This window comes from Larimichthys crocea, chromosome VIII (genome assembly GCF_000972845.2).
Source record: "Larimichthys crocea isolate SSNF chromosome VIII, L_crocea_2.0, whole genome shotgun sequence".
Lineage (NCBI taxonomy): Eukaryota > Metazoa > Chordata > Actinopteri > Sciaenidae > Larimichthys > Larimichthys crocea.
This window is the reverse complement of record NC_040018.1, coordinates 5,050,664-5,075,842: the sequence shown is the minus strand read 5'-3', so window position 1 is coordinate 5,075,842 and position 25,179 is coordinate 5,050,664. Positions and strand designations below refer to the sequence as shown.

The 25,179-nt window shown below is 40.2% G+C and overlaps 1 protein-coding gene across 1 annotated transcript; it reads right to left on the bottom strand.

The window, feature by feature from the left end:
- Positions 1-3,253: 3,253 nt before the first annotated feature.
- On the bottom strand, positions 3,254-24,550 carry hsd17b12b (hydroxysteroid (17-beta) dehydrogenase 12b). The gene is made up of 11 exons (XM_027281549.1): positions 24,285-24,550; positions 14,716-14,762; positions 13,204-13,279; positions 12,393-12,500; positions 12,019-12,083; positions 11,308-11,352; positions 10,054-10,088; positions 8,537-8,618; positions 7,784-7,849; positions 7,468-7,617; positions 3,254-4,627 (listed from the first exon to the last, which is right to left on the bottom strand). Exons 1-11 carry the CDS (start codon positions 24,460-24,462, stop codon positions 4,520-4,522), a joined length of 960 nt encoding a protein of 319 aa, XP_027137350.1. The 5' UTR covers positions 24,463-24,550; the 3' UTR covers positions 3,254-4,519.
- Positions 24,551-25,179: the final 629 nt, after the last annotated feature.

The following is a 25,179-nucleotide window of genomic DNA, read 5'->3' as shown; positions in this document are numbered from 1 at the left end:
AGGACATCTCAGCACCCTGAACAAAAAATTCTTAACTAAAATCAACATTAGTTTTGTCACTTCCCAACAAGAATGCCCTGAATTTAAAAGCGACTGTCTCTCTGTACAGAGTTTGTATGTTCTCGCTGCATTTGCGTAGGTTTCTTTCTCCCACAGGCCAAACACATATAGGTCAGCAATTCTAAATTGCCCATAAATGTCAGTGTAAGTTTGGTTGTCTGTCTGTGTTAACCTTACAACCTACTGGTGACCTGTCTTGGAAGAAAACTCCAGCAAACACTGTGTTCCCGAACAGAAATATGAGTCAAGAGATGGATGTTTAGAACTGGTGAAAAATACCATGTGTTTTATTTAAAACTACAGTGACAATCAGAGGGTTACTCGAGGAGACTTTATATAACAGCTTTTTATTTGTGCACCAGCGCTCAACACCTAGAGGCAATAATGGTAGTGGAAGAATCCAGGCTTGGAGTATTTCAGTAAATATTAACCAAAACTCTACTAATTAGCTTTAAAAAAAAAAAAAACAACATTATGTAATCTTGTTGAGAAAATATGATTTTCTTTTAAAAAAAAGTAAGTTTGGTCATTTATCACATTTTAATTAGGTGTTCATAAATGATTAAACAAATAGTGGACGCAAGCCTGTTGGACCACACAAAACTTTAGCAGGAGAAAAACAACCTCCGGGTGCAGAGCATAGAAGTGAAAGAGTTGTTCTTTTGCACAGTTTATATTTATTTAAAAAAAAAAAAAAAGGTTCCTCACAAAAAAGGCTCCCTCACAGAGGTACAGATATTTACATAACAACCAAACATTACACAGTCTGCAGCTGGCACACAGTATCTGTAATTGAACTCGTTTGATGGAGAAGACTTCTGCACAGCGTTTTTTTTTCTTCTTTTTTTAAAATATATTGTTGCTATTTTCCTGAAAATCATCGTGAAATTGAGAAACTGCAATCCAATATATCCATGAATCGAAACACTGCTCATTTATCCTCTAATAGCTGCAAAGACGACGCAGGGCACACAGAGCTTAATTGTGCAAAAGCTGCCTCAGTGATAGTAAACACGTCGGTAAAATGAACTGATCACAGGAGAGCTGATTTAGGAAATAGGAGGCAGAAAAAGAATCCAGGTAATGTGTGAAATTTAGTTTTTTTATTGCAAAGCCCAAGGAAGGCACTGCATGATAGCAAGGCGGGAGGGGATTAATGTGTTTTAGTCGTGTGGTCTGGCCTCATGATAGACTCTTTTGTCTGTTTCTCTGAAATGAAACAATCAAAGGTAAAAAAAATAAATAAATTCATGGTTCATTTATATCAGAAATATCAGGGGTAATTTACAAATCGCAGCTTGTTAATATGCAGCTTGGCTCTGGTTGAGAGGAGGGATTGTTTGTGTGGTACAGTATAGTTTGTGCTATTTAGCTCAAAAAAGTGTATCAATAGTGCCACCACATGGAAAGGCCTGAAAGATTTTAATGGCTTTCTGTAAGTCAACAGTTCCCCCTTTAAAAAACACAGCTCTCTTGTGTTAGATGAAGAGGAAGTGTGATGTATGAAGTGTGTCAACATTAAACAGATTTTTTTTTTTTACCTTTAAAATAGAGAAGACACAACACCAAATAAATGTTACAACGTCAGCTTTATATATCAAATCAAAGGTCCTAGTAGGCAAAGACAAAGCATTCATGTAAATAATATAATATAATGCCACAAAACAACAAAACTTATAGACAAAATATGAAAAAGTGGTTTATTGCCAGCACTTTCTAACTCGCTCTTGCAAGTGCTTCATCCCAGTTCTTCAGTCCTGACTCAGCCTCATCCATTTCCACGTATGGTGTCCACCAATGTTAACAGCTTTACCAAAAAAAAAATCACCACCGACAGGTTTGAAGTCAGCCCGGTCTGCATCCATGACATCTGTTGATCTCCAGACGCGTCGCAGAGAAGCCAAATAGGTCAAACACAGTCACGGTCATGCGAGAATTTCCTCTAGAGGTAGCTCATCTGGTGCTCCTCCTCAGGCTCTCCACAGTCTGCAGGAAGGACCGCTGGGCTTGGTCCTCCTCCAGGGTGGAGCAGTCTTCCTCCTCCTCTTCGATGATGCCACACTGTACACAGCGGAGGCGGGGCTCACGTTGTCCGGCCCTGCAGACACAAGCTGTGGCCAGAGACTGGGGGAACTCCTCCATCACCAAAGGCAGCAGATGGGCAGGGAGAGTGTCCATGCTGGTCGCCATGGTGAATTGTGGCCCAAATTTGAGGATGGACGAACTGTAAGAGGGTGAAGCTCTAGAGTAGGATGTAGGGTTTTTAAAGCCTTTTGTTCTGATGCTGTATCTGATCAGATATCTCCAGAAGTTTTGATACAGATGATGCAAAAAAAAAAAAAGAAATACAATACTCAATCTAGCTGTTTATATTCAGTCCTGAGGGTTCTGCTTGATGAGAGATGATTTAAGAGCTCTTCTCTTGCTCTTCGCTCTGAAACTCGGCTGTTCAAATCAGAGAATGTGTGTGTGTGTGTGTGTGTCTGAGCAAGATGTGGACTCCGAGCACCAAGCGAGCTCCTCTTTATATACATCTCTGCAACCCACTCGTTTCTTCCTTTGGGCATCCCTCCACACACACACACAGCTCCTCTTCCCCTCCTACATTCTCAGCGATGACACATTTCCGCAGCTTCCATACCAGTGCACCGGAAAAATCTCCCAGAAACTGTTGGCATGGGAACCGGACAGCGATGTTTGGGAGGGAAGAGGCAGATCGTTGAAAAAGCAACACATTTACACGGACTGTGAAAATGATGAATAATGGTAACGTAACTCCAGGAAGTTATATGAACTGATTGATTGGACATAAGAGTGTGTGTATGTGTGTATAGTGTATAATGTATAATTAAAATAAATAAAATAAATAAATATATATATATATATATATATAAACTATGGCTATATGAGGCATTTTCATTACACAGAGGAGTTTGTGGACACAGGGTGTGATGGCATCTAATGCCACTTGGCACAGATTAATATTAAGACATACATTTTGTCTCCAAGCTCATATATTTTATCCAATCCCCCCTAGGAGATATAAAGCAAAACTTTTTCTCTTATCTTCTTTTTCCATGAATTCAGTATAAAAACAGTCTAAAATGTGTCTGCTGTATGCTTTAAATCTTACAACAAGTGACAAGAAAAGTGAAACCGAGCATAAGAAGTCAGAAAGAGACGGATGACTGGATGAGGTTATTTGAAATTATATTTATTGAATGCTGGAAGGACAAACGCAGTGCAGTTTTTCTCTAGTCGGTACATCCTGGAATCCAGGTGTACTGGTTGTGCTCCAGTTTCAGTCTAAGCAGGAAACCCATCAATGCAGTCACCCTTGAGAAAAGCCTTAGAACAGAAGTTTGGTCCTCACCTAAAGCAGCATGAGTGAGACCAGCAGAACTTCAAACTGAAGCCAGTGCAAGTAAATTAAGAGACGGCTACGGACACACTCCATGAACACAACATTCTTGAAAACATTAAGGAACGTATATCGAGAGATTTTCCGCTCTGTCATTGGTTTGTTTCTTCTGTACATTTGGTTTGGTTTCATATTTTTAGTAAATCCAACCACAGCGAGTAAAAACATGAAGATTAACGTCGACCTAACACACTGTCGCACAAACAAACCACACAGTTTTAAACTTTGGGGTATTTTAAGAAACATGGGAAAAAACAAAACAGCAGTTGTAAGAATGAAGTTGAAAATGGGTTTAGTGTGTGCACAAAACACACATTTTAATAATCTACCACAACTTTTCATCTGGAGAGTTTCCTCTTATTTTATTCCACTTATTTTTTTTTTTCTTTCAATTGTAGTTTGGTTGAAAGAAAAAAAAAGTTTGTGTGCTCAAGATAAAATATGTGAATCTTAAGTGCTTTGATATGATTTTTGCTTTTATGAATACAGAATAATGATGAATTTAAGGGACATTTCAGACATTTAAATCTTCATAAACATAGTTTGAGTGCTCTGGAAAGTGTTTGGAGTAAGCAAGTAGCACATCCAGCGTTCTACTAAAGAGCTTCATGCTGGCAGGCTGACATACTTTCAGGAGGGCTCAAACGTACAAACGCCTCCAACTTCAGACACACTCAAATTATTTATATCCTTCCTTTACCATGAAAACATCATTTTCCGTCATGCTTTGCAGACGGCTGAATAGTTTTGGGATTTAGTTTCCTTGTTAGCGTTCTGTTTGTTAAAGCTGATCACTCTGACCGCTTTTGTTCAGTATTTTCTCGCACAACTTGTTTGGACTGAATACATGTGACGACAACTGTGGCCAAAACACTGTCTCACATCATCTATGACTGGGAGTATCAGAGGGAGAGAGAGAAAACAAAGATGTTGCCCAGAAACTGTCACGTTTTTCTGTCTTGGTCCTCGGTGATGGTTGTTAACACAGCTGGGTCCCCTCTGTTTGCTGCCGCCTGCTCCCAGAAGCTGCCGATCCATCTATCCCTGCTTCTGCTTCTTGAGGTAACGAGCGCGCTGGGACAGACCCATCCCCATCGAGACCTTGTTGACGATCTTGGCAGGGAGCAGAGCTGTAGACACCCAGCCCTACAGAGGGAAATTACATGGTCAGCTGGTGGCATTTACAAATAACAGATTAGCATTCATTAGTAATTTCCCAACCCACAGGAGCGAGAACTGTGGCAAGCAAGTTTTTGCAAAGGAAAATTCAGACAACTGGGCTCTTTCATGCCTCTGCTCTTCTCAAATAATGCCTTACATGCAGCCGAGTCTCGACAGTAGCTGTACATTATGCATATAGATTAAAATGTCCATGCCCTGATGTCATTAAAAAGCTACGAAGACAATACCTTTATTCTAATGGCTTAGTTGTGAAATACAGTGAACGTATCTCGCTGGACATATTCACCAAAATTGCATTTTATTTTTATACGTTATGCATTAGTAGGCAGTTTAAGTCACAGCAATAAAGCTTTTCGTGCTTTACCCGTAATGTCAGTAACTCAGCTTTAATTTGACAGTTCAAAGATTTGAAACCCTCCTACTGGTTTTAATCCTTTTTTGTTTTAGTTTTATGAAGCATCATAAATGGTCCCTTCATTTACTTACCATTTCACCATATTCAGTTAATTACCTATAGATTTCCTCTTAACTGCATTGTCAGTAATTGTATTTTTAGGGTTTTTATTAGATAGTGACAGCTTCAGAGAGACGGGGAAGGGGATATATACGGAGAAAGGCGGGGCTCCAATCCAGCTCGGATATCGCGGAAAGGACTCATGGGGCACTCGCTCTGCCAGGTGAGCTACTAGGGCGCCCTATTTTGTCATTTTTCGAAACTAATTCATCATTAATTCAGAGGTGGATATAATATAGATCATATGAATTATGGACTTTACTGTGGTTGGAGACACAACCTCTTACAAACAAACTCTTCTATTGAGAAATGTTGATCAAGGACTGTTGGGTCAGACCGAGTGGTGCCTGAAAAAAAAAAAAGTTTTTAAATGCAATTCCCCGAACAGCCACTAGAGGCTGGCTACAGAGTGTGTGAACCTCCATAAGCTTCTATGTTCAAATGTCCGACTTCACAGCAGAAATTAACATGTTTACAGCCTGGTACAAAAAACTGTTTTGGTGTTTTTTATATAATTCACCCATTCAAATTATATTACAGCTTAAAATTATGCATAATTAACTTTGATTGACAGGTGGGACATCTTTGTCCTTTTTTAGATCAGCTGGGAGATGGCGGAGGCAGAACTGCCTAGGTTGGCGCCACTACACTCAGATCTCTACAGAAACCTATGGGTGACGTCACGGATACGACATCCATGTTTGATACTGTCTATGGGTCACACCTGTCCAGTTGAAAATGATAACCAAGACGTTTAAACTTCATCACCTCATATTATGGGCTGGTCAATAATATTTTCATAGCGGACCAACAACAGGCGTGAATTTTCAAGCTGAATTCGAGCTTTTATTTCATACTGATTTAAGTCTGTTACTAAGGCATGGCAAATCATGCCACCTAATAAATATGGAAACAAATGAACTCCAGCAAAGATGACAGAATATCTGCATGTAGAAGCTTGCAGCAATCTGGATTTGATACCGGAAAATTGTGGATTATTACTGGGAGACGGGCAGAGCCGTGCCGCACAATTGAAGGGAGAGGGATTATCAGATAATCAGCACACACGCTACTTGTCTCCAGTTTGTGGTTTAGTGAAACAGAGGAGCTGATAACAGGAGAGAGGGAGCCGTGCTGCATTTACGTTATCGGCACCAAAAATAAAATAAAAAACTCATCTATGCTAAAAATGATTTATCGAACACCTGCTTGCTGTAATGGATGGTGCTGTTATTTATATGTGCATCAATAAACATAGTCATTGATATTCAGGTCACACAGTTCAACACAATATGGAGGAACCTGAAGGAGAAAATGACTCTCTGTTACCTCCGCTATAAATGATCCAACAGCTGAAATATCTAAAGTAAATTTGTGCGTTTCCGTTTGGTTCCCGATGCTCGCGTCTCCGCAGAGTAATTACAGTGTTAGGACACAGACAATACAGGAAGGTAGTGGAGAATCCCACTCCATTATTTCAGAGGATGTTTACCTTTTGACAGCTGCTTCAGCAACTGTTGACACAATATCCATTTAGTGAATGGAGATGAGCAGGTAGGAAGCTCCATGGTATAAAATGAAATTGCAACCCGGCGAGGTTTTCGGTCCAGTTGCAACGAGAGACCTTGAGTACCTGTAATACGTCTCTCTGTGTTCCTAATAACCAGATTTATTACTCCGGAGAAACCAGTTATGTTAGAGAGGGGTACTGCTTTTATGTGCTTCAGCTGTGTTCCCCCTATCTGCCAAATACCCGCGGTACATTTCTGTTGCTCGGGCTTGATCGTGTATAAACGACCTACAATATGTGGAGCAAAGATTTGGCCTGCGGAGTGATTTTAAGCTCCAGCTGGCTGAGCAGATCTAGAGTCATTCTGAGTGGTCAGTTAAGTGTGCGCACAGATGACAAAACAGCGAAGGTCCTCAGTTAGTGTCCAACGCTGGTCTCCATGACACGAATTTGTTAGTTACCGCCAGGAATAAAAGAGACATAATGATGCATTGTGCTGGATGAAAGGAATCTTGTGTTTTTCAAGACATAATTACAGAAACGTCGACTCCTTAGCAACCTGTAATGTGTTTCACAGTCTACAGAGAGGCCGTTTGATGGCTGATGTACAAAAATAGATTGTGCTTGCTTTTAGATTCATTTGTTTGGGTGAAGGGTGAACGTTTGGCAGACCTTTCAGACAGCTAATTTCATAGATTCAGAGAAATCAGCAAAACAAAATGAAGCTTAAAACATTAGACTCTTTGTTCTTCACTGCCAGCATTAAATACCCACACTTACCAAAATGGCATGGGGCAGGTAGCCATTGGTCTGGGTCTGCAGACCCACGGTGTTGAGCTCAGCTGACACGTAGCGCTCTGGTTTGGGCTTGTCCAGCGTAGCCCGCCGGATTTTACTCAGCTTGCTTACGACGTAAAACGGCAGAACGCTCTAGGAAAAAGGGAACAGAACAATGTGTGTAGCTCTATAAAGTATCGACAGCTCACTTTATAAACCTTAAAAAAAGGATTTTCAACTTGCATTTTTATCTATAGTAACACTTTATCAAAACAATGTGGGCGTGCAGCGGAAAAACTACGGTCGGATCATGACTCACCTGGACGATTATGCCTTTGTTCTTGTACTCAGCTTGCAGTCCCCGTGAGAAGAAATCCACAAACGCCTATACAAGATAAAATGCAGGTTATTAAGACTACAACCTCAGTAAGATAAAAAGGACACCAAACATAAAACACAAAAAAAGCCATGGGATTACAATTCTCCAAAGACTTTGCACATGCTAACGAAATATGTCCACAGAGTTCATGCACGGCGTTCTCTCACAATGTTAATGGGATTCTGGATTTAGCACTTTAAAACATTAAACTGCAGAAACCGGGATTTAGTAGATCAACATGACCCAGTATTAAGACACCGGCAAATTAATCAGCTGAAACTGTGAACAGCAGGCAGTTTTTAAGCTAACAAACACACACGAGACGGTTATAAAACATTACGACGCCACATGCTCCTATAAACATTTTTAATTGGCGCGCTACTCCGGGACCTGAGTTAGTCAGCGACTTATTTATATTCGACAATTAAAGCAGCAAATATGAAAAAAGATGATCCCCTCCCTTCATCCCTACATCCAAATAAATGTTGAACTAACATCTATCGCCATCAGCGGCTATGTTCGCCGTGGTAGATTAGACGGAATAATTCATAACACGAGAACAAAGATGGATTTGTCCCCGTGGCCTACAGTATATGGCGAGATGTAAACCGTTTATGACGCTGGGATGCATTTATAGATAACACTTCAGTTAACAGCTGAAGAAAAAGGTCATAAAGCGTGTGCTCAGATTACCTTGGAGGCAGAGTAGATGGTGAGGAGTGGAACGGGGTACATCCCGCTGGCAGAGGAGATGTTGAGGATGGCGCCCTTCTTCCTGGAAACACAAGGATAAAAACAAATGCTGTTTTACAGTGAAAGGAAGCAGAAAGAGGAAGCAGCAAACACTTCACACATCAATCCCAGAATGATGAGAGAACATGGTACTATGTCTGCCTGCAAGCTGAACCGAAAATGCTCTTGTTGTATCATCAAAGAAGAGCTGGTAGATCTGGATAAGATCAAAGATACAGCATACACCATCAACGCCTAAATATTTACAATGCGAGGAGATTTTTGCCGCAGCAGGTGCTGCTCTCACGCAATATTCTATCTAATCCAGAGGTGGATGATGAAGAAAAGGTCATTTTAATTTTATATACACACACACAACCATTCAAAAGTTTGGAAAAGGTTGAAATCTTTGAATTTAGGTTGCAAAAAAAATCTTATTTTGTGTGAAGGGTTTGTAAAAACAGTAACGTTTCGGACACGTAGAACAAAACTGTGCAATGGTTTAGCCACACTGACAACTTAAAGAGCATAAAGAGACACGAGTAAAAGAAGAGCAACGGTAAAATAAGTTATAAGAAGAAGTAAAGGTTCCCGTTTCAGTGTCAGGTGCAGAATAATTATAACAAGTTATGCTGCTTTATAACTTTGAAACAGAACTGGTCTGGGGTTAGCACGACTGGAATATCAGCTGAGCACAGTTCAGACCTGTTCAATCTAACTACTGCGCAAACTGCAGAGGGCCCAAAGAAAAACAGCTTTCCCAAAAAAATGTAGAGCCCAATGAAAAACAAGCAAGATCGAGGGTCACTTCTGCTTTATTGGACTGGAAAATAAATTCCAATACTGATTGGTATTTGGAAGGAAATGCTGACAACTCCACTGTAGTGCAACGCCGGTCTGAAACCATTCAATTATTCTCTGTGATTGAAATTCAATCTTGAGTGTATTAAGTTTTATTTTTCAACAGTCATCTGATCTTTATGTGCTGCTATGAATCTATGCCATTTCCTCTCAAAAACTGTTTATAAAAAAAAATATGGTGAATGATAAAAATGACAATAAAAGATTCAATTGAGTGGAATAGTTTTAACATTTTGGAAAATACACTTCAAACCACAACGTGTAATCAGTTTTGTTTTTTGTGCGATATGACGACAAACGAGCTGTGATGTAAACGAGCGTCAGATGTGTTGGTGTGCAGATTTATTTTTAACTCTGGACAGAGCCAGGCTAGCTGTTTCCACATGTCCAGTCTTTGTGCTAAGCTAAGCGCCTCGTCCAGCTCTCGGCGAGAAAACAAACAAGCACATCACCCAAAATGTCAGTTCCTTTAACTATTTACAACTGTTCTGCATAACATTACGTTAAGAGATATCAATTAACTATTAATGTGCTGCTTAACCGCTGGTGTTAACTGCTAAATACTCGCAGACGTCAGTGATGTATGAACACTTGTTGCTGAAGTCGGACAAACTTACCTCTCCACCATTCGAGGTAGAACAAGACGCGTCATCTGCAAAAAAAAAAAAGAGAGAGAATTGTGAGAAACCAAATAAAGAGAGACAGAAAAGTCTATTAAACGTGTGTGGGTGGTGGACAAGCGTGTGCGGAGGTGTGCATCCACATATGTAAACGTGTGTGTGTGTGTGTGTGTGTGTGGGTCCAGTGTGGAGAGGTGATCGGGGAGGGAAGACAAAGAGAGAAAAGGCAGCGATAATGATAGCAGAGGGAGCCATTTAAAGAAATATTGAATGACATAAATTAAGTGCTAAGAGCGTGGGTGGACTGTAGCTGTTGCTCTGGGAACTGCTGAACATGGTGAAGAGCGTCACTTACTATACTGTGTGTGTGTGTGTGTGTGTGTGTGTCTTGTGCTCTCTGGGGCTACCCGACAGTGGATCTCAAACTATTTGAGCCACATTAATCTACTCGGACAAACTTAATAACTCAAAAAGGAAAAGCAGACATCACAGTGAGACGTGCGACCAACATGTACAAGTCCACGTCCACAGAGATGTTGTGCACACTGAGGCTTCTTTGAAGATTAAAGATTAAAAATTATCTCCCCTGGATGTCTCCCAGTCCACTGTATAAGTGTATTTGAGAACATTCTTTTGTACTTCAGCAGTTTTTCAAAGACAAACTGGATATGTGTGACCGTTCACATAGGCTCACAAGGCTGTAATCACTGCAGGGCTCTAATTTAAAGGGTGTACAGCTGTTGATCAGAGACAATGAAAAACACATTTTGGGATGGGTAAAGAACAGAAGACAGACCCAGGATAAAAACACTGCTGTCTCACTTACACACACACACACACACACACACACACAGACAGTGAGAAGATGAACTGGGACAGTGACATCTGGAAGCAGTGTACTTGTCATGTTCTGGTGGGACTTTCTGGTGTCACTGAGGGCCACGCCAGCAAAAAACACAGCGGAAGAGACCGAGGTTAAGACGTTTTTTGTTTTGTTTTTTTGGAGAGAGAGATGATGGAAGTGTGAATAAGTTTAAGGTGACATAAATATGGAGCACGCCAGGCTGGTGGAACGTGATTATATTATAATTCCCATGGTATTTTAGATTTACTACACTACCAAAGACGCCTCTATTCAATATCAACCTGAGGAGGAAATACTTATGCAGGTGTTACATAATAACTGTAACATTATTTTCTTGGCATTAAAAAGAAAACATCTCACAAGAGAAACCTCATAAAAACACTCACGTGGCACACGGACATGATGTTGATGTTGACCATGGTGTCGATGAACTGAAAGGAGAAGAACAGGAGCGTTACCGTCGCCCGGTGTGTTCATGCATTTCCTTCGACCGCAGGCGTTAAAGATATTATCTTGCGATTTTGTTACGCAACGAGATATTTGCTGAGATGTCAAAGGCTGTTTACTATGCAACTTTTGGAAGAGGAAATACTGTGCACGCCCCACACATACTCTTTTACAAACGAAAGGTTTAACTCTTAAGGAATAGAACTCACCATCAGATCAGATAGCTCAGTTCACTTTGGCAGAGAATACTGCGTAACACCGTTTCCTCAGTCAGTTTATGACACTTTTCTACTGATGCCTCTGTTGCACTTGGCTTTTGCTACTTGTGGCCCCCTTCCAATGTATAAATTAAATAAGCCTGCTTTAGATAAACATGATAGTTATCAATTACATAAATTATGTTCCAGTTTAAATAGAAAAAATATCACATTTTGGATAAGGTCCAACTCATTGGGCTCAGATTTGTAGCTCGGTTCTGAACCAAAACTGTCCATACAGCTAACTGGAAAGGATCCAGTTAATAGCGAAGCTATAAAATATGTAATAACAAACTATATGCTTTTAACATCACTTCTATTCCGACATCTTCATTCACATGCTTGTTTGATACGATCATTTATACACTTCAGAATAAACATCCTTTAACTCACAGTGTCCAGATTGGGGACGCTGAGGAAGAATTCAGGGTACGAATAGGAAATTCCGACGTTGTTGACTGTTGATGAGAGAAATAAAAGCACCATGTCATTCGAAACACTGCATGACGTTGACAAACTGATGGATGGAAAGAAGATTACATTTTTATAACACGTGTTATTCCTCTTTGCATCTTAGGAGGGCAGCAAAGGGCTGAAGAAGCCCGGATAAATGAACCTTTATGACTGTATGAAAAGCTTACACTTATCATAGTGGATTATATCCTGATGTCTGTAGGCCAAGATTGAAATTTGCCATCTAATCTGATCAATTAATTAAATATGATTAAAAAAAAAAGTGAGGTGGCCTAAGCACCTAAGCATCTTACCCAAAACTCCAATCTCCAGTCCTGCGAGTCCTTCTTCGATCTTGGAATAGATATCTACAGAGCTGAAGTCTACTGCAATCGTTTTGGTCTCCACGCCGCATTTGCTCGCTGAAGGCACAGAAACGAAGAAGCATTTTTAAATTCTGCAATGAAACATAAACTGAAGCGCTCGCGTGAAGCGTTTATGAATGGCTACACACTACAACAAGTCACTTCTTGGAAAGCAAAGCGAAGGGAAGAGCAGAGCAGAGCGGAGGAGAAAAAAATTAAATGGCTGAAATAATCCTTCATCATCAATATAAGGATATCCCTCCCTTAAGAGAAATCTTTCATTTAATTGGACAGATTCACGTTCAGCTCCTGCAGGAGGCTTTACGGCCTCGTAACCCCCCGAAAGCGAGAGAGTCCTGCTGGATCTCCACTCAATTTAGGTTCGCTTGTGAAAAACACGCAATTCAGTGCAATACTATTTAGTTGTTAGTCATTCGGCCCTGTTGGACTATCGCGCACTGCAATATGGATGCAACATTTCAGGTTCCGGATAAATGAGGCCGTATAGCTGCATGGATCATTAAGACTGAACTGCGGTCTAGCAGCTGTCATACTTAATACTATATTAGTCTTGTGCCCTTGGACCGCCGGTACTGTTGATTTCCCTCGACTCTAAAAATGTGGGATTAGTACGAGTGATGGATTAAATACAGTATGCTGTGTTTCACAAATGACGAAAGCTGAAACATGAAACGAGAATACACAAATCTTTATTTTCCATTAAACTGACCAAACAAAAATAAACATGCATGGGACTCACAGATCTCCTTGGAGACGTCATCCAGCTTCTCCTGAGTGCGGCTGATCAGCACGATGGCAAAGCCTCTGCGAGCGAGCTGCGGACACAAAACAACACGTCGATGAAGGGCGACACGTGTGCGCTGAATGAAATAAGAAAATCTTATCTGAATAAGAAATATGAAGGGCGACACGTGTGCGCTCCGGCACAGATTGCATACAGGCAGCGCAGCAGTGCAAGTCATTACTTTGGCCTAGTGTGATGATCGACCTGCGATTGGTCTAAAACCTTCTTCAAACAACTTTTATATTCAGACTGTCAACGAAGAAGATGTACTTTTTAGTGGAGTCGGCTTGCAGATAGAAAGTGTGTTTATAGAGCTTTGTACCTGAAATTTCTGTAGGCTTGAACATTAAGTATGCATCTATGATTTCAAAGGTTGTGTTGTGTGTTTCGGTCACTGTAATCCTAGTTCTGTTAAATCTAAACAATTGATTGTACCTGGAATTTTCAGGTCATTGCTTGCAGGTGTATTTTTCCAGCCTGAAGATTTTAGGCTTCTGCCTGTAAACTTTGCTTCACATGTTGTATTCAGTTCCTTCAAGCCTAACTTCACGAGCTGGAGGTGAAAAAGCACACAGCACACATCTGACAGGTTTACCGTGCGGGAATAGGCTTGTTTGGAAATGAACCGTGCTTGGAAAAGTGGTCGAGATCAGACGGCCGGATCAGGAGATTAGCCTGCGAGTTAGTTTTAAAGAGTACAAATGCAGAGAAAGGTCGGTTTCTACAGCGTGTGGTGTTTGTAGACAAATCTATACTCTTTGATCAGATAACAGCCCGGCATTTCCTGTCACGCCCTGCCTCTGCAGCACCTGGCTCTAAAGACTGAGGCCCGACTCGATCTTGGGAGTTCACTTCAGAGCAAGTCGACATCAAGCGCGCGTTACGAGTCGATTTGCTGTTGATCGATTCTCCACAGACTCAGATCATCTCGAACAAACCTAATGTTCTGCACACACAGTGTGTCACAAAAGGAGGTAACTGGGAAGAGGAGGGAGGGATTTTCAACTTTTGACCAATGAGTCTTTGAAACGGCAAGACGACTCTGTCAATCACCTACAGGCTCAGGAAGCAGGAAAGCTTTGCGTTTCTCAAATTGAATCATTTGATTGATTCTTCCAGGCCTCTGTAACCTTCACTAAATCATCAATATACATACACTGGATCATTCTTCTGTCTGGTGTTAACTCTTTTAGAAAATAACCATTTAGAAATGATGCCAGCCTATCCCAGTTTTTGACCTTTGGTACCAATGACCAAAGATTACAGTGACAAAACTGGATTTCAACACACCCATTTGAAGTAGAAATACAAACCTAGATGTCAGAGCAAACAAAACCAGTATTACAGGTACAAAACTCACAAGTACGCCTTTAGAAATTATTTCATTCACAGGCAGAAACTCCTTCTTGTTTCACTGTGACCTTCTGACGTTCAGGTTAGGTTAGTCCACAATCCAGGAAATCTTACCTCCTCCGCGTAAGCTTTCCCAATCCCATCTGTGGCTCCTGTCACGACTAGAAGAGGGAAAAGATCAGATAGAGACTGAGTTAGATGGACGAAGTATATACTGTAAAACAGTGGATTTATTAAGGAAAGATATGATTCCGGCTGGTTCATTAAAACAGTAAGCTGCTCTTTTAGATTTTTCTTTATTTTCTTTTCAACACCATGAAAAACCATGAGGGTCTACATGACTGCATATGTTTGCTATGATATACAGGAGTGGCTCCATTGTATATTTGCTATTAGCCATTTGTGTCCTGGTGCATAGTTTAAACTGACTTTTGTGACTCGTTATCTCAGTGTCAGACCACACCTTTAGAACGAGCTCACCGCAGTCTGAAACGCGCCCTGTCAGCTTGAGCTGCTAAAAAAAAATATTTCCACAGGAGGAAATATTTGAAAATTTGATGTTTTGCTCTGTTTTCATGAGCTTTTCTTTGTGTCAAATCAAGACACAGACAGAAGACCAAGAGAAGCCAAGCAGGTCTAGCCACCATACAGACAAAGAGCGCCACCTCCAGGAATTTTAGCACCACAGAAATTCGAAGATAAAGACGAACAACAAAGTCAGTTATGAACTGTTTGACTGACAAGTGATCCCTGGAAAGTGCAGTGCAAAAAAAAAAAAAAACAGGTGTTAGCCGAGCACACACAAAAAAAAGCTTTAGAAAACAAAAAACATTGACTTTCAAGGGTAAAAGGGCTGAATGTCAGTGTGGACAGAATGTACTGCAGGATGGGGTACATGGAGAGCAGCCGAGGTGAATAAGGAGGACAAAGAGAGAGAGAGGGAGAGAGAGAGGGAAAGTTAGGTCCTCTCTGTCATCAGTGGCAGTCGAGCGAACGGATGCCCTGGAACTGCCTGGCACAAACAGCAGCAGCAGCAGGGGACTATTTTTAGAAATTCCCATCTTTCAGAAGGAACTATTCATCACACCTCTGGCTAAATATAACAAAAAAGTGGATGGGGAGTGCAATAGAGAGTCAGGGTGTTACATTATGTCCCCGTGTAACCTGAAAAGCTCGGCGTAAAGACCGTCATTCATCTCGTGTAAACTTAGCTGTCGATTGTGCGTAATTATTACCCTGTCCTTATTCCAGGTTGTTTTGTTCCTTGGTTGCATTGTGGTTTGGACCTACTTGTGAGAGCGAGGTGCACTTAAGAGGATGGTAATATCGGTGGGTTGTTTTAGGTCAAACCAGATCAGTCTAGTTGGGTGCACTGAGCGGCACGGCCTCTGTGGTCCACTAGCCGGGCTTTTAGACTTTTAGGCTCATTAAATACTGCGAGCAGGTGGACCGACATAAGTGCAATCTCTATTCAAAATAAAATTTATTACCTGAGGCTAGTTTTAAACCTCACTCAACTTTTGGAACATCTGTCGCAGGATGACCAGACACCTAAAAAAGCCTTCCGGGATCATATTTCATTGTTTTTTGTCTCACAATCTTTTAGTCAGAAGTGTCTTTTTTTTTGTTTTTTTGATTTTTTGCAGGAGCCCTCTGCGTGGGCACTATTGTTTCTATCCACTACCGTTATGCAAACATTAGGAGTCAGTTTGTGAGGTAAGGCTCAATTCTCCAGTGGAAAAAACAGAAAAAGAGAGAGCAACAAGAGGACGCAATCCAAAGAGCGCCAGTTGAACCTCAACCATTTAAAAACATGATGGAAATATGATAGTTCGGTTTGTTGCGTGCATTAATGTAAAGGAAGGTTACACCATATCTGTGTACTATTTTTTTTGAAAAAGGCAAAAGCCACCTCGAGCAAGCTATAAAAACATTAGTCTTTTTGAATTTTGAAGTTTTCTATCACGTTAATTTAAAATGTGCATGAAAATAAGTTGATGGTACCACCTTTTGAAATGAATAATGAATGATAATAAATGTTTTATTTTTTCCCCCCCACACCTTGTGCTAGACACAGTAACAGCTCCACTGGTAAAGACATTCTCTTTGGCTAATTCTGGGCGTGTAGTATTTGTGGTGTTATCTTGGGGTTTAAAGTCGATCCACCAGGATGAGTTGGGCAGAATGTGAGACCAACCTTAGGCACTTCTGATCCACTTTGAGAGTGTCTCTAATTCTCCTTGATCAAGTGTCAATAAATAATACAGTGTAAGACATCACAGGCTCCTGAACACTTTCTTCCCTCCTGACCTCACCACTGACCTTTGACTTCAGCAATTTCTCCACAACAGTGTGCTTCAGAGCGGCTCTACAGAAAGCTGCGTGTGACGTCACGGAGACTTCCTCCACTTTCATTCAAACAGTCCTCATGATGGTGTAAATATAGCCATTTGATATTATCTGCCCTCCTTAGCCTCACTTTTATTATTCTTTAAAGCTTCAAACTTTTTCACTTCCATCACCTCCAACACCAGCCCTCTCCTCATCTTTAGACGCTGTATACGTCACTGCACGCTTGGATTGTTTTATATGAGGTTATGTGAGGACAGGGACTGCTGTGGCACTAAAAACGGAGTCGGGTCTGTTGTGACAGATTTAATAAGGTCAGTTTCGTCGTTGTTACCGATCTGGCATATCAGCTGAACGCGTCCTTAATCAAAGTGTTTTGATTACATGTTGTTTTTTATTTGATTTAAGTATTTAATAGACATATTATACATAATACTGTTAATATATGGGACCTATTTATCATACTAATAAAAGATGCAGCTCAGCAATACAACACCTGATCGTTGATGTTTTCATGAAACGTTTGTGCTGCTGCCGCAACGTCTAATACAAATATCCCCGCAGAGATGCGGAAGTTTATTTTAAGCAAATACTTTGTTATTTTGACACCGTTCTTTCCTTTTTCTTACTCATCTCTCTATCTGCCCTTTGCTGTACCCGTTTCCCCCTTTGTGTGATCTTCCTGAGTACAGATGATGCCGAGGTGCCAAGCATCCTCTAGGGCTGCGGCACAGCCAAACAGAAGGGATTGGGGGAGGAAAGAGGAGAGAAAAATGACAAACACGAAGATGGGGGATCCTGGGGGCAACTAAAAATAGCACAGAGAGAAGAGGAGGGGAGAGTGATGGAGAGTCTGCAGGCGCAATGATGAGGGAAACATAGGCTGGGTTATTTTTAGTTGTTTTAAGAATGAAATGTTTTGCAGTCGGAACAGAAAAAAAAAAAAGAAGCTTTCACAGCTGAGTGCATGTTCCCTTCAGTCAAATAAAACAAGGGCTATTTTAGGAACTGCTGTCTTCTACAAAAGTAGGTTAGGCCGGCTAGGTGTTCTGATGATAGTGCTACTATGTGTTCCCATTTGGGTGTTGGGTTTGATAGCCAACATTATTTTATGGCTAAACATAAACGAACGTGCACTTAAGAAGACGACATAATGAGGATTTGGCTAATGCATCCCATTTCCCAATATTTGTGACAAGCCAATGTCCTGCCCTACTTCCAGACTGCCCCTTTCTTTCCTCCAGTAAACAGTGCATGCATTTGTAACAAATCATTTCATGCAGAAAGAACTGGCGGGAATTTATTCTATCAATAATTAATAAACAACCAATACATTTACAGACTGTACTGGCAAGATTAGCACACTGTAGTGTCTGTATTTGGTATTTTTTTAGTTTTTAAAAGGGAGCAACCTGAACTGATCAAACAAGTATGTGGTTATGAGACCTCTGGTCTATTAACTGATTAATCAATTTTTGATGCCAAAAAATCTTTGGTACCAATTTTATGAATGTGAAATGTTGCTGCTTCTCTCTGAAAGCGAATGTCTTTGGATAGGTTTGGACTGTTTGTTCACACGAAACATTTGAAGAGGTCACTTTGAGATCTGGGGAATTATACTGGCCATGTTTTACCATTTTATGTAATTTTATATGACAAAACAATTAACCACAGATTAACAGATTACGTGACGTAACATCACACGAAGCACTACTACAACACAGATTTAAAAAAAAACTTGGGCACTGTATAAAACACAAATGAAAAACTTTGTTGTTGTTGTTGTTTGCACTCTGTTTTTATTCATATTTCAGAAAGTGTCCCAGCTTTTTGGGAATCTGGGTTGGAGAACAATCAAAATAATTGAATCATGTGCTACCATATCTGAAACGTGTTATTGCAACAAATGAACCCATTGCAATGTGAATATATGTTGGATATGCAACAACGAGCCCCGATAAGACAGAGAGATGCTATATTATGTGACCAACATGCTTGTATCCTAGCAACAATCATTCAAAAGGTCCACATTTGCATGGGTGCAGCTTATATTTGTAAAGTGTAGCTATATCTGAACATCATAACTGAAGAAATCAGATTACATTTTGTGCCATTTGCACTGTGTACATGAATGTAACTCTTATTTAGTTCCAACCTTTGTTTCAGATACATGTTAATGCCTTATGAACTTCATGTATAAGACCAGCTGCCTTTTTATTACATGTAACAAGTCAGTTTTATTATTTAGAATTGGAGCTTTGTCTCAGATAGCTGGATAGCACTACAATGCTTCTCTGTAATGCTGCCACAGACTCGCAGAAAGTGTCATGTGGGTACCAACCAGTGAACCAGAATCCCGAGGATCATGCGTCTCATTTATGAATGGCTCTATTCCTCTCTTACGTAATCAGGCCGTCCTCACAATTAAGTCCACTTCACTGAGAGAGAAGTTTGTGAATGAGAGCAGCAGCCGAGGCTAACATGCTCCTTTTGCCTCATCGGATATCCTGAATCATTTTGCATGTGATCCAAAAATTTAAAAAAACACAACTGCCTGATGCGTTTCCATTTTTAGACGCGCGCGAAAAGATCAAAAGGCAAGTTCGGCTCGTATCCTCAGAAAACACTTGGTTTTCTCGAGCAGACTGATGTGACTTTGACTGCGCGGGTTGGAAAAGGTTAGAAAATGCTGAGCAGCCAAGTAAATAAAGATAAATAAATCAAATAATTTAGGATCGAGAAATCTGAAAATACATAAATAATGAACATGCATTTTGTTTTTCATCTTGTTCATTTGACTGATCACATAGGATTCAATGCAATATAACATCTAAAAATATCAGCTGATATTAGCACCAATATCAAAGACACATGATACAATTTAGATCTATTACTTATGTTTTATTGTGCTCTTTTTGTAGAATTATGTAGAATTATTCATTTTAAACTAGAATTTAACTTTGAATTAAGTTTACTGATGTCATTTTAAACAATGCAGTTTAACAGTAAACTGTCTCCGTTACATATCTTTGTCACAAGTGTTTAATAAACCACATCTGAGGGATTGTTGATAAAAAACATTTATAGTTTATAAAGAATATCGGCTGAAAACTTTTACTACCTGGCATCTAGCAGCTGTTTGTATGATACTATGAACCTTGAACAGCAGACTGATGTTGGCGAACGTTAAAGCAATCCCAGCGGTCAGTTCAAAGGTTCAACGTTCAGACAGTGAGACAGGTTGGACAGATGGACGGCGTTCAGTGTGGTCTGATAATCCCCTCAAGCCGTAATCCAGTAACAAGATTTACTACAATTTACACCCAATGACAAAATGCTGATCATTCCCTGCCCGGTCCTTATTTCATGTGAAGAGACAAACACTGTGTGTCCGCTGGGACAAAGAAGCCATAATGTCTAACAGTTATGTCATATCAGTCATGTTATATAAGCCATATCCGGAGACTTAATCAATCACTAGTGAACCATGCAGAAGCCAGAGCCTCCACACTCAGAGCTTCAGAAACCTGTGACATCAGACTTTTACAGTAGGCCGAAATCTCAGCAAAAATTACTTTAAAATGCGTCTGCTGTAATTTTCATCCAGTCACCTCGTTATTAAGTACACCTGTGCAATCCAGCACAACAGCTCTGCCATGAATTCTAGCTTTACAAAGTGTCCAACGTTTAGCTTTTGTTGATATAGGTAGGTAAAAATAATAATAGTATTATAGCAATAGTAATGAAGTTCCTGAGAAGTTCCTTTGGACATTAAATATAGCCAGTAAATGTTGTTTTAGATGAGATAATGAACATTATCATGTCTATTATGTTATTTCTTTTAGATTCTGGCTGCTTGGATTCATGTTCAGAGAAAGTGACGACCACAAAGCGGAGATGTTTTAGTTTAATGAGCTCAAATACTAAAGTTCAATTTTAAGTTGATGCCTCTCTGCAAAGAAAAAACCTAAAATGTAAGCAGTGACAATTAAAAAGGTAAATATCAATGTAAATATGGCCTCCTCTTTCTTTGTCAATGATGCTTGTTTAGTTAAAATAGTAAAGAAATTCCCAAATGACATCAACTGTTTACAACTGAGACTGTAACGTTAACGTTCGTCATACAGTTTCTCACCTACATGATGAAGCTCAGCACATGAAACAAGTACGTATCTAACATAGAACTACTGTGTGACGAGGTTAAAGTACGTAATAACTGTTATGGCATTTTCTATCCTTAGGTTACACGAGGTCACGTGTGGACCTTGAGGTCCTCAGTATTAATTGTTTGTCTTTGACTGAGAACAGTAGGTGCCAGTCTATCTCAACACTGTAGTGGCCAGGGTCAGAGAGACCTATTGCTGCCTTCATAGACATAATAGATAGTTGCTGTTGACGTTCCAATCTGCGTAAAAAGACATCTGTGTCTCCAGACTAGAATATGCTGACAATAACACCTGCATGGGTAAAGACATTCTCTTTGTGTATTCGTATTTGTGGTGTTATCTTTGGGTTTAAAGTCTATCCATCAGGATGAGTTCGTCAGAATGTGAGACCGACTCAGGCACTTCTGATGAACTTTGAGAGTGTCTCTAATTCTCCTTGGCCAAGCGTTAATAAAAAATACAGCATAAGACATCAGAGGCTCCTGAACACTTTTTTCCTTCCTGACCTCGCCATTGACTTTTGACTTCAACAATTTCTCCACAACAATAAGGAGTCCAGATTGTAAAACTAAAAGTAAATTAATAGTAAAACAGATTTCTAGGTATACATATTGTAGCCGGAAGTGTTCCTCATTGTGTCATCTATATCTGATCATCCGTTACATTGTTGGTAACTCTCAGAGCAGAAAAGAATTTGAAGAATACTTGAATATGTAACACAAAGAAGCTGTTTGCTGCTGCTACAAATGATCACACATTAAAATAATAATAAATAAATAAAGATTATCATCACAAAACTCAACAGAAGACTTGTGCATAGGGATGGGAATCGAGAACCGGTTCCGTGTGTTTCAATTCCATGGAATCGTTTGGCAGTTTATCTAACGATTCTCTTATCGATTCCAGAAAGCACGAATTACATCGCGTGACTTCCGCAAGAAGTTACACACGCTCGATTCCAGTAAGCACGACAAATTACGCCACGTAACTTCCGCAAGTTTCGCACGTGCAGTGCAATCAGTACTAAACAATGTCACCCACTCGGTTCCCGCGCTCCAAAGTTTGGCTGCATTTAACCAAAAAAGACGGAAACAGGGCAACTTGCAATTATTGCAAAGTGGAGATAACAGTGTCGGGAGGTAACACGACGAACATGCAGAAACATTTGCGCACACAACATGCAATATTTTTAAATGAATGTCGTGTTTTTGACACGCTTCAGACTGGAGGTGAATCGCAACCTAGCAGCAGCGGCAGCAGCCAGGCTATGACCACCTCTGTGGTTACTATGGTACACATCGTTACTATTATCTAGGCTGTGGGCCTCTTTTGACCTCGCTGTTGAGAATCGGTAAGAGAATCGAATCGTTAAGCAGAATCGATAATGGAATCGGAATCGTAAAAATCGTATCAATTCCCATCCCTACTCGTGCAAGGTTCTTAAAAGCTACATAATCGTCTTTAACAGTGACGATGGATGCAGTCAGAGATGCAACAGATGACGAGTTAGTGAGCGGAGGAACAGAAAAGGTTTCAGGTTATGAGTCACGTTAAAAAAAAAAAAAAGGTCTGAGACGTGATAAATAGTTTGTATTTTGGCAGTTTGGATTCATGTTTGGAGAGAGTACCAAGCACAAATTTAGATAGTTAAGAAGGTAAATATAAATGTAAATAGAGACTCCTCTTTCTTGGCTTGTCTAGTTAAAATAACAAACAAAAAATCTGAATGACATCAACCGTCTTCATTCAAACAAAACAACCACAGAGACACACTAAACAAGAAGCCTAGAAGTGTGTATGATTACTAATATAAAGAAAACACATATCACAGACACAGGGTTCCCACACCTTTTTCATGAACAAATTCAAGCACCTTCAAGCACCTTCAAGCACCAGTTTTTCCATTTTTCCAGCACCTTTAAATAGGTAGCCTACTAGTTGTGTTTGCCATGATGGTCATGGGAAGCGCAGCGGTGCCACTGTATGGCATAATAATATGGGTCTAATTAGCATTATTTCATATGGTGGTAGATGGACTGTTTTGATTTTTAACTAATTGTGAATTGGCTTGTCTTCTCAGCTTGTGAGCGGTGTATTGTGTAACTACCATAGCACAATAACAGTGACAAATGCCTGAAGGGGGCTAAAGTATGTCTATCAGCAGACGAGTAATTTCTTTTCAGTGTGTGGAAACCTTTCACAGCAAGGACCATCACACAGACCCAATCCACACTTACTGCCCCTGTCCATTAACAAGATACATGCTAGTGCTGCTTGATGATCAACCAGTATGCTTTGCTTTGTACCAGCCCCAGGAAGACAAAACACAGACAAGAGACACTCATGATTTACTGGAATGTAATGTAAAAATCCGCCTACATGTTTCGGCCAGCATGTTGGCAGTCTGTTTATTTTATATGTATGGCTGAGTGTGGGATCTCCATGCTGAAGATCACATCATCTGTCTATTTAAGTGTCAAGCTACGTGTTGAAATAAAGTGTGAACTGGTGAAGGACTGACATGTTTAAAGAATTCAAATTAACTTTACGAAAACACGAAAAAGCATTTGCATGCAACCACATATCCACTATTGAATTAATACAACTTTCCCCAAGCAGGGAATGTCAATTTCAGTTGTTAATTAACAGATAAAGTCTACTGTTATTTCTCGGCAGAACACCAAGCGAGTATAATAACTGAGTTCTGCATGTAAAGGCATCGGATCAAGCGCGTAGCCGCTCAGGAAACATTTTTGTTTTCTCTTTGGTTTATTGAGATAGACATCACACAGATTTCAAGCATTTTCAAGCACTTCACAAAAAAATTCAAGCATTTTCACAACCTTGAAAAAACACTGAATTGAAATTCAAGCATTTTCACAACCTTGAAAAAACACTGAATTGAAATTCAAGCATTTTCACAACCTTGAAAAAACACTGAATTGAAATTCAAGCATTTTCACAACCTTGAAAAAATTCAAGCATTTTCACAACCTTGAAAAAACACTGAATTGAAATTCAAGCATTTTCAAGGAATTCAAGCACCCTGCAGACAGAGAACATTCACATGAAACAGGCTCAGTTGTCAGCAGCTTATAAATATTAAATACACTTCAGGAGTCATGTCTTTCTAACGCGTTGTCATAGTTACACAGTTCAGGGTCTCACCTGCCCACTTCCCCAGTCTGGCGGGTGACACGAGCCGCCCGTTGCCCAGCACCCACACCCTGATCCCGGACAGCAGCCTGCACACGGAGCACACCGACAGCCAGGCCGCGGTGAGAGCACCGAGCCAGAACAGAGGCGCCTCCACGGCCCGTAGAACCACGTCTCCCCCGCTGGACATACCTGCTGCACACCTGTACCTGTCCGGACTTCTGCGCGTGTGTGAATGTGATGCTAACGGCTCAAAGTGCACGAGCTATACTTCCCTGTTGGACACTTCCGACCTTTCCTGGCTGTGATTGGCTCATTTTTTCTTCTTCTTCTTCTTTTCCCGCCGTTTGTGAGAGCAAATTGGAACAGATGAGAGCTTCAGCACCGCCTACCGGTGCGGCAGAGTCCTCACATGTATAGAAAAATATGTAAAATGGTATCTAACACGGCGTTTGCAGAGCTGTTTCAATCATTTAAATTCACTTTATTATCTCTTCAAGCTCAAAGTTTTCTCTTCAGGTTCTACTTCTGAAAAAAAAACCCAAACAAAAACACAATAGCATAACGTTTCACAGGTGTCAGGCTTCACACTGTAATGCTTTACACAGAGGTTTAAAGATACTACTACTAATTTATAATAACTTTATTTATGTGGCACCTTTTAAAAGCAGCATTCACAAAGTGCTTTGACAGACAGGCACGAACAAGAAGAAGACGTCATTGCAACATTTATAACTATATTCAAAACAATTCATTCAAAAAGTTAAGTAATGCATAAAAAGCACAATGATAAATTGCATGAACCGACAATAAAATGTAGAAAGATGAAGGACGGAAAATAAAAATTAAATTAAAAAATTAAAAAGATGTATTTGTATTTTTGTATATCCAGTATAATCTCTCAAAT

Excerpts from the sequence above, each read along its gene's own strand:
- hsd17b12b (XM_027281549.1), bottom strand. The coding sequence starts at position 24,462 with ATGTCCAGCGGGGGAGACGTGGTTCTACGGGCCGTGGAGGCGCCTCTG. Across the intron at positions 8,619-10,053 it reads CTACCTCGAATGGTGGAGAG|GAAGAAGGGCGCCATCCTCA; the intron begins GTAAGTTTGTCC and ends TTGTGTTTCCAG. Across the intron at positions 7,850-8,536 it reads CCATCTACTCTGCCTCCAAG|GCGTTTGTGGATTTCTTCTC; the intron begins GTAATCTGAGCA and ends TATCTTGTATAG.